Genomic DNA, 9,825 nt, shown 5'->3' with positions numbered 1-9,825 from the left:
GTGCTGGTGTCAGTGCTCTATATCACGGTGCTGGTGTCAGTGCACTCTATCACGGTGCTGGTGATCATCTCCTGCACCCTCTTCATAGCCTACCCTGACCTTTCCTCTCCTCCATTGCCTTCTTGCGCTCTGGAGTCCTGAATTGTCAAAATTTCACAGATAAAAAAGAATGCTTGTAGTTGTCAATCCCAGATTCACTTCATACATGTGTTATGTCAGTGGCCATGTAGTGGGACTATGTGTGCACAACTAGTAAGTATTTTGTGGCTGAAAATATGACCTGTAGGTTTTTAAAGTTCGCCTACCATTGAAGTCAATGGGGCCCGCCACAAACTTTGTGGTTCGCAAACTTTTGGCCGTGTTTGCGAAACGTCCCGTCGGAAGTTCGTCCATCTCTATTCAGGACCTGTGTGACTTACCATAATTGATAGAACCATGAATTCTGAGCTCTACTAGAAAACCCTAAAGGAGAATGTCTGTGATCAGTTTGTGACCTCAAGCTCAAGTGCACTTGGGTTATGCAGCAGGACAATGATCTGAAACACAACAGCAAGTCCACCTTCAAATGGTTCAAAGCAAAATTTAGGTTTTGGAGTCAAAGCCTGGGCTTAAATCCAAGTGAAATGCTACATTATGACCTTACATAGGCCATTTCTGCTGGAAAACCCTCCAATGTGGCTGAATTAAAACAATTCTGCAAAGAAGAGTGGGCCAAAATTGTTCCACAGCAATGTGAAAAACTCAATGCCAGTTATCGCAAATGCTTGATTGCAGTTGTTGTGCCAAGGGTGACACAATCAGTTAATAGGTTTAGGGGGGCAATTACTTTTTCACATAAAGTCAGGCAGGTTTGGACAGATTTTTTGCCTTAATAAATGAAACCATCATTTAAAAACTGTATTTTGTATTTACTTGGGTTATCTTTGTGTAATAATAAAATTAGTTTGATCTGAGTCATTTAAGTGTGACAAATATGCAAAAAATAAAAATAAATCTGAAAGGGGGCAAATTTTCACAGCATTGTATAGTGTACAATCATTATCCATTTAGCTGTATAAAGCAGGTTTGTGTGTCTGTGATGTCATTTCTCCTGGCTGAATTGCTAAGTTCTCCGACTTCCTGTTTCCTTCCTTTTCCAGTTCTTATAGGTATACACTCGGAATAGAATAGATCAGGAAGATTCCCCCCAACTACATCAAGTGTGTGGATGGGAGAATTGATTCAGTGTTTTTCATTCAATTTGCTGTTTGAACTTAAAAAACTGACTCAGCTATGAATTGTCATACACGTGGAGGGCTCGGATGTTCTCCTCCCTTCCCTATGCCTCCCACTCTTGTGTTTTTCATGTACATGGTCATGTCCTTACAATAGTCACAATCTACATTTTATTAATTATGCTGTTACAGGTGTACAACCACATAATTTACTAGGACAATAGATGTTCTTTAAAACCCTTTAATAAAAATGTGTTAAAAAGAAGTTAAAGAAAACTATACTTTTATTCATCAACGAGGCATACAGTATTTCTTTATGATAGAATCAGTAATTTAATATTACCTCTTTAATTTCAATTGTGTAAATTCAAATTGTCAAAATAATGCCTCATGTAGCAAACATATGTTACATAGTAAACAGACTTACTTGATCAAAAAAAAAAAAAAAAACAAGCACAGAAAAGTATTGGAACCAAATCCACCCAATCAGAAGTAGCTTTAATTAGCCTGCCCTACATGGAATTACATATTTTTTTTAATATTTCTTTAATATAGGGTTTTTTTCTTCAGGTCTTCCTTGGTCCTGGATGTCACAATTCTGAGTCCAATTAGCCTTCTGAGAACTGCAGATACAAAGATTTTAGCTCTGGATGCTTGAAGCTTGGTACAAAATTAATTTTCAAAATTTCAGTGAAACCTTCATTTAGAGATGGTGCCACATATTTGCTCCTACACAAATACAAAAAGACATATACACAGTTGAAAACATACAGATTATTTTAGTTAAAAACAATGCATTTTTTTTATAACTGTCAATGCTCTAGTCAGTCAAGGCTTTACTGCTGAGTACAGAACCCTCATATTAATGCTATACTCTTCACAGAAGAGAAGAACATGGTAATGACCTTATTATTGTAATGCTCTTCCTTTATTGCCCAATCAGCAGGCTGGGAGACTAGGTTCCTTGACTGAGGTGGAATGCCAACTTGTACAGAAATGTACCTGGCTATGTTGTCTGGCAAAGTTGGCAACATCTCAAGAGTACCTAAACGGTAATAAAAATATTTAGCTTGCTAATACATTTCACACATTGTATATGTACAGTGCTGTATACAGTCGACCCCCCCCCCCCCAAATTCACAGGGGTTACATTCTTTGTGCACCCTCGAATTGTGAAAATCTGTGAATTTTGGATGCGATAGAAAAAATGCCTAATAAATGCCTTGAGTGGCACCTCTTCTTCAGGTGGGGTGCGTTTGGGTGGCATCTTTGGGCTTTAAGAAGAATAAAACAAAGAACACTCAGTGAAACACTCAAGATTACTACATGCGGTAAACTGTTATGATGCAGTAAAAAAAATCCACGAACAACTGAGGCCGCAAACTCTGAACCGCGACTTCACTGGAGTCGACTGTAGTGGGATTACCGTATAAAATATATTCATTAAAAAAATGTTTTCACATTTCTTATCAATAAACAGAAAAACTTTACCAAACTTTGCCGTAAAAACAGAAACAATTGTTAGGTACATTTGGATACAATTTCTGAAGGAACATGTGTGATAGGTTCATGCTAACTGACTTGATGATATTGAGATCAGGGCTCTGTGAGAATGGTACCATTCATAGAAGGATTCCCACCTGGGGGGGTGGGTGGATGGGGGGTTAAGGTTAATGGATGCGAAATACAATTGTAAGTTGTGGTAGTGATTTATTGGTATTGGTATAATCTGTATTTGTATTTGGTACATGTTTTTTTAAAAACGAAAAATAAAGAATATATAAAAAAAATATATGAGAAGAGCGATGGATCGGCAACCTGTCACACATTAGTCTAATAAAATAGGGTTTTCATAACAGCTTACCTGTAAAAGCCTTTTCTTGGAGTACATCACAAGACACAGAGCCTTAAGTATTTACTTAGTGGGTTATAGCTACCTTCAGGTGTAGACACTGGCACACCCAATACAGGAAGTTGACTCCCCTATACAACCTCTCCTCCTTCCATGAGTTCCTCAGTTTTTGTAGCCAAGCAATATAAGAAATATACTTAAACCCCATAAAAGAAGAGGGGCGGGACCTCTGTTCCAAGAAAAGGATTTTACAGATAAGCTGTTATAAAAATCTATTTTCTTTATTGTACATCATAGGACACAGAGCCTTAAGTATTTACTTAGTGGAACGTCTCATAGCAATGCTACTTGAGGGGAGGGAGACGCAACCCGTAGGGCACCCCCAGACCTTGAGGACTTATACTGCTGCCCAAAGGTGATATCCTCATTCCTTCTTACATCCACTTGGTTAAAGTTTGTGAATGTATGGACCGAAGACCAAGTTGCGGCCCTGCAGATCTGAGCAAAGGTGGTCTGGTGACGCACTGCCCAAGAAGCACTAACCGCTCTGGTAGAGTGTGCCTTAACTTGAATAGGGGGAATCTTACGCCTTAAATCACAAGTTTGAATTATAACTTGCCGAATCCACTTAGCAACAGTGGATTTCGACGCTGCCTGTCCTTTTTTAGGACCTTCTGGCAGAATAAATAAGACATCAGTCTTACGAATCTGAGCAGTTTTCTTTAAATAGATTTTCACTGCTCTCACTACATCAAGACAATGTAGTGATTTTTCTTCCCTGGAAAGATAGCAGGACAATATCTTCATTCAGATGGAAGCCTGAAACCACTTTTGACAAAAAGCCTGGACGAGGCCGTAACACCACTCTGTCCTCATTAATAATCAAGAAATAGCAACCAATTCTGAAACCCTCCTTGCTGAGGATATAGCAACCAAAAATATCAGCTTCCTAGACAGAAGTACTATGGGAACATGCTGTAATGGTTCAAATGGCTGTTTTTGTAACACTGACAAAATTCAAGTCCCAGGGGGTTAAAGGTGATTTAACTGGTGGATTAATCCGCATCACCCCTTGCATAAAATCCCAGACTAAAGAATGCGTAACAAGTGGTCTCTGAAATAAAACAGATAAGGATGAGACATGGCCCTTAATAGTACTTAGGGTCAACTTCATCTCTACGCCCAATTGTAGAAAGGCAAGGATTCTGCCTATAATATATCTCCGAGGGTGTGAACACTTGGATTCACACCAGGAAACGTAAGCGTTCCAAACTCTATAATATACAGCTCTGGAAACTGGTTTCCTTGCATTGATTAAAGTTGAGATAACAGATCTGGAAAGCCCACACTTCTTCAGAATGTGGGTTTCAATAGCCAAGCCATTAAATTTAGCGTTCATAAAGTAGGATCGAATATCGCCCCCTGCGATAGCAGGTCTGTCCTTAGTGGGAGAGGCCAAGGACCCTGCACTGCCATCTTTACAATCTCTGCGTACCATGACCTTCTGGGCCATGCTGGTGCTACCTGAATTACCAGCTTTCTTTCCAGCTTGATCCTGCAAAGAAGTCGAGGCAGCAACTGAATCGGGGGGAAAAGCGTAGATCAGTGAAAACTGATCCCACGGAGTTACCAGCATCTGTTCCGTATGCGAGTGGATCCCTTGTTCTGGACACAAAGTTTACTAACTTCATGTCGAATCTGGACGCTAGAAGATCTATGTCTGGAGTCCCCCATCTTTGGCAAACAGCCCATTCCCCCCCCCCCCCCCACCCGGGTATAACTGCTGGTGACTTAGATAGCCCGTCTGCCAATTTTCTACTCCTGGAATGAAAACTGCAGAAAGGGATGGGACATTCCTTTCTGCCCAAGTTAGGATATGGTTCACCTTTCTCTGAGCTGAGAGACTCTTGGTGCCTCCTTGGTGATTGATATAGGCCACAGCCGTGGCACTGTCAGATTAAATCCGGACTGGACAATTCTTTAACCTGCAGCAAATTCTAGCTTTGTAACCACCAACTGAGGCTTTGAGACACTCTTGGGGACAGCCGCATTGGAAAGTCCAAAACTTGGATCGTCTTGTTCCAAGCAGAGAGCATATTGTTTTGCAACAGTGTTGAATGGAACTGGGCATGGACTGCTTCAAATTAAGCTACCATCTTTCCTAACAACCTCAAGCAAAGGCGAATTAAAGGATTTGCTTTTGACCTGAGCATCCATACCAGCTCTTGTATGGAGGTGATCTTTGCTGGAGGCAAGAACACCCTTTTCTGGGCTGTATCTATGATCAGGCCTAAGTAATCCAGCCTTCTTACTGTTTTTTTTTTAAACATGTTTTTATTGAGAAAATTAACATAAGACATTTATACAGGTTACCATCAGTCTTTTTCCGGGTAGTACAGCAGTGAAGTAAATGAAACAGAGAAAAGCACAAAGGGTATCATCTGAGCAGTGCACGTAAGGACAATTATCGGGACTGGAGTACAAGCCAGAGAAGTTAACCACATAGAAGGATAAATAGCCTGAGTAGCACAAGAAGGCTCATTTAGTGAGACCAAAGTAGTCTTCTTGCGAAAACATAATCAATACTAGAATACCGTATCTAGGCAAATAAATGATGCATAGAAAACTGGATGGATCTGTGTACTAACCATTGAGAAGCGGGAAATGATTGACATGATGGAAAAGGTTACAACTGGGGAGAACAGGGAAGGCAGGGAAGGAAGGGGGGGTGGGGGTTTCCAAATGGAAAAAGTCCTGATGGAGTAGTCCCGAAGATATGCAATGAGTGTTGAAACGACAACCAGAGACAGCAATGGGCAGAGGGAAATATGGGTGGCTGCTATTTTTCAGAGATCGGCTCATCAAAGGAGAAGGATAGAGTAGGAAAGGCTCGTTGGTCGTCTGAAGAGAGGGCTGAAGAAATAAAAGTTTGCCATCGGAGAAAGAAACGGGATCTGGATTTGGTATCTTTAAAGTCCGTAAGGAGACGTTCTCTATACAGGAGGGCAAGAGATTCATGCTTGAGCTGGGAGATAGTTGGGCATTGAGGAAAGATCCAATTCCTGAGGATAAGGCGTCTAGCGATGAGTAGGCAAATCAGGATCCAATCTCCGGAGGAAGTCCTTGGGCAGTTTCAATAGGGTGATCTCCAAAATAAAAGCTATAACCTGATCCCAAAAAGAGGAGATGAAGGAACATGACCAAAATCGCTGGGATAGAGAGGGTCTAGAAGCCGAGCATAGTGGGCAGAGGGTTCCATCCCTTACTGGTTTTAAAGAAGACTTCTCTAGGTTGAGGATCCAACCGAGACTTTCCAGGTAACTGGTTGTAATGCGTATGCTTTGCCTTAAGTGAGTCACTGACTGGTCTATTAACAATAGATCGCTTAGGTACGCCAACACTGTTATGCCCTGTGCTCTCAACCTGGCTAGAGGTGGGGCAAGTATTTTTGTGAATACCCATGGTGCTGTGGCTAGACCAAAAGGAAAGGCCGCAAACTGAAAGTGCCGTTCCACTTCGAATCGCAGAAACCTTTGGTGAGCGGGAAATATAGGGACATGCAGATATGCCTCCCTGATGTTGATGGACACCAGAAGTTCTTCACCTTGTAGGATGGAGACCACTGACCTGATCGACTGCATTCGAAATGAGCAGATTTCTAGCAACCAATGTAGATTTTTTAGATCCAGAATGGGCCTGATATCTCAATTCGGTTTTGGTACCGTAAACAGGTTTGAATAGAAACCTAAACCTTGTTCTTCTGTGGGGATCTGTATGATTACCACTTCAGTCGATAATCGGTCTAATGCATGAAACAGGGATGGTCTTTTCCCTGGATCCTTGGGAACGTTTGATCTCAGAAAGTGTGATGGTGGAAACTCCCAAAACTCTAGTTTGTATCCTAGAGTCACTGTGGAGAGAGCTCATCTGTCCTGAGTTTCCCTCTGCCAGACCTCTGCGAAATGCAGAAGTCTTCCCCCCACCTTGGTGAGGGGAGACGCCTCTTCATGAAGAGGTCTTAGTATTCTGCTTTGTAGTCTTGTGGCTACTGGTCTTCCTTTGAGCCTGGGCCTGACCCTGCTAATTTCCTCTGGAATCCAACAGTGGAAGCAGTTACCACTGCCTAGAGGCAAATGCGCTTGGTGCAGGAGATAAAATCAGTTTAAATCGAGGACGTTTAGATGGATTAAATGGATAAATGAAGGATTACAATACCAAACCTATTGGGCTTTGGAAAAAATACAGAGAAATTTCAAATTTTAAAATAAACCTCAGTAAGTCTGAAATCTCAAATTTCAAAAAATATTACAATGCAGTAGCACTTTCAGGGGTGATTGAATGGACAAAAGAGAGAAATGACAATAGATGGATTAATATTGAAAATATAATGAGTAATATAACCTTAGGTCACGTAATATGGAACCCACCAAAACATAGGACTCTGGGATTGAACACATATGAAGTAACACGTATAACACTTAAAATATGGGATAGCTTGCATACACAAAATCAATCGAAGTGCAATTCCCCTTTGATTTATTTAAAAGAAAATGAGTTTTTTGAACCAGGGGAGGAGGGCAGTGGGGGGAAGTTGATAAAAAAAATGAAATGCACAATTGAGAGAGGAGGAAAAATTTGCACATTTAATGAATTATAATTAGACACAGAATTAATGATGATTGATATATGGAGGTAAAACCAGTTGAGGCATTTTGTGGAGAAATTGCCACAACCAATTTGATTTGGAGAAGATCTTACGCAGTTAGAGCGGCTTTGTTTTTGGGAAAAATCAAAAAATAATATATCACGAATTTATAAAATTTTAACAGATGCAGGGGGACTGGGTGTCCCTCCATATATCAAGAAATGGGAAACTGAATTAGGATCCCGTTGTAGGAAGCACAAACTAGATAAAATTTGGAAATTAACACACAGCTCAGCGAAAGATATTAAAACGGCCGAAACAAACTATAAGTGCTTGTCAAGATGGTATATGACACCTGATAAAATTTGTAATTTCCACCACGAGAAATCCTCTGAGTGCTGGAGAGGATGCGGAGCCGTGGGCACAATGGCCCATATATGGTGGGGTTGCCCTACCATAAAAAAAAGCTGGAAAGAGGTTCTACAATGAATTAAGATTATTACTAAGAAAGAAGTCCCGAAAGGACCCCATATGTTTGTTCCATAGGACAGATAGCCCTAATAGACAATACAAAGCCTCTATAATCTCTACCCTGCTCAATGTAGCTAAAAGTTTAATTCCGAAAGAATGGCAGGAAATAGAGAGCCCCAAAATCCGGGATTGAATAGCCCGTATATGTGCTCTACAAAAACTGGATAGCATTGACGAAAAACAAGAGGAGCAGGGGGAAGGGTCCGAACAAAAGGATAAATGGGAAGAGTGAAATAAGTTTAAGAAAACATGGAGATATGTTGAGGAGATTACTAAATAAGTTGACATTTAATATGCTAGAAGGAAGGTATATGGACAAAATTGGTGTGAATTACTTACCTTGAAGAGATCGGAAGAAGGTGGGGAGGGGGGAGGGCATGGGAAATTGACTTGTGATAACATATGGTGGATGAATTATGTACTGTATATTTTTTTCCTTTTTCCCTTTTTGCATTAAATACATTTTTATAAAATAAAGATTACATAAACAGGCAAAAAAAAAAAAAAGAAGGACGTTTATACTTTCTTTTTCCACTGGAAATTGTCTGGATGTATTCATCCAAATCATCGCCAAATAGTCGCTCCACATGAAATGGGAAACTAAACAGTAGGTTTATGCAGGGTGCTTCGGCAGACCAACCCTTTAGCCAAAGGGTCCTACGCATGTGTACTAGCACAAGTGCAAGGCGAGACACTTGGTGAATAGAATCCTTTATAGAATCTATGGAAAAAAATAATGCTTTTGGTAAATCAGCCAACTCACTGGCCTGTTGTGCAGGGAGCTCGTTAAGGGCCTCTGTGAACTGGTCTTTTAAAGACTGACAGAAGCCTATAGCTGCAATTGCAGGCTGAGCAACAGTACCTGCTAAAGAAAGAGGATTTTAACAGGAATTCCAACTTTTTATCTGTTGGATCTTTAGCATTTGTGCATTGTCCACTGGAAAAGTTAAACTTTTGTTCACACTGGAAATCGCAGCATCTACTGCTGGAACTTTGTTTTTTGGTGAATTTTTCCTCCATAGGATAGAGAACTGAGAATCTCTTTGGAGGGAGAAAATGCTTATCCGGATGATCCCATTCGGTATAAATAAGCTTCTCTAGTAATGTGTGGACTGGAAACACATGCACTGGTTTGTAAATGTTTCAAGGAACCCAAAGAAGAAACCAGACTTTCAGCTGACTCTGTTAGGGGTAAGCATGAAATTGGAGCGAACCATGTCCTTAACCACCTCAATACAGGACACTTAAACCCCCTTCCTTCCCAGACCAATTTTCAGCTTTCAGTGCTCTCTCACTTTGAATGACAATTACTCAGTCATGCTACACTGTAACCAAATGAAATTTTATCATTTTGTTCACACAAATAGAGCTTTCTTTTGGTGGTATTTATTCACCACTTCATTTATTATTTTTTGTAATATAAGTGAAAAAAGAGCGAATATTTTGAAAAAAAACAACAACATTTTCTACTTTCTCTTTTAAAAGAAACCAAAAAAAAAAATCAAATTTTGGCGAAAATTTAGGCCAAAATGTATTCTACTACATGTCTTTGGTAAAAAAAGAATCTGATAAGTGTATGATCA

At 40.2% G+C, this 9,825-nt stretch overlaps 1 protein-coding gene across 2 annotated transcripts in view; it reads right to left on the bottom strand.

Annotated features, from left to right (window-relative positions):
* Positions 1 to 1,439: 1,439 nt before the first annotated feature.
* PNKP (polynucleotide kinase 3'-phosphatase) overlaps positions 1,440 to 9,825 on the bottom strand; it is a 603,977-nt gene continuing 595,591 nt past the window's right edge. For both annotated transcript variants that reach the window (XM_077457083.1, XM_077457082.1), the window contains exon 17: positions 1,440 to 1,943. In XM_077457083.1, coding sequence (XP_077313209.1) covers positions 1,823 to 1,943 — 121 coding nt within the window. In that variant the 3' untranslated portion in view covers positions 1,440 to 1,822. The remainder of the gene's footprint in view (positions 1,944 to 9,825) is intronic.

This window comes from Lithobates pipiens, unplaced genomic scaffold (genome assembly GCF_037356315.1).
Source record: "Lithobates pipiens isolate NorthernLeopardFrog02 unplaced genomic scaffold, aLitPip1_a1.2 Scaffold_27, whole genome shotgun sequence".
NCBI lineage: Eukaryota > Metazoa > Chordata > Amphibia > Anura > Ranidae > Lithobates > Lithobates pipiens.
The sequence above is the reverse complement of the archived record's forward strand: the minus strand, read 5'-3'. Positions and strand labels throughout refer to the sequence as shown.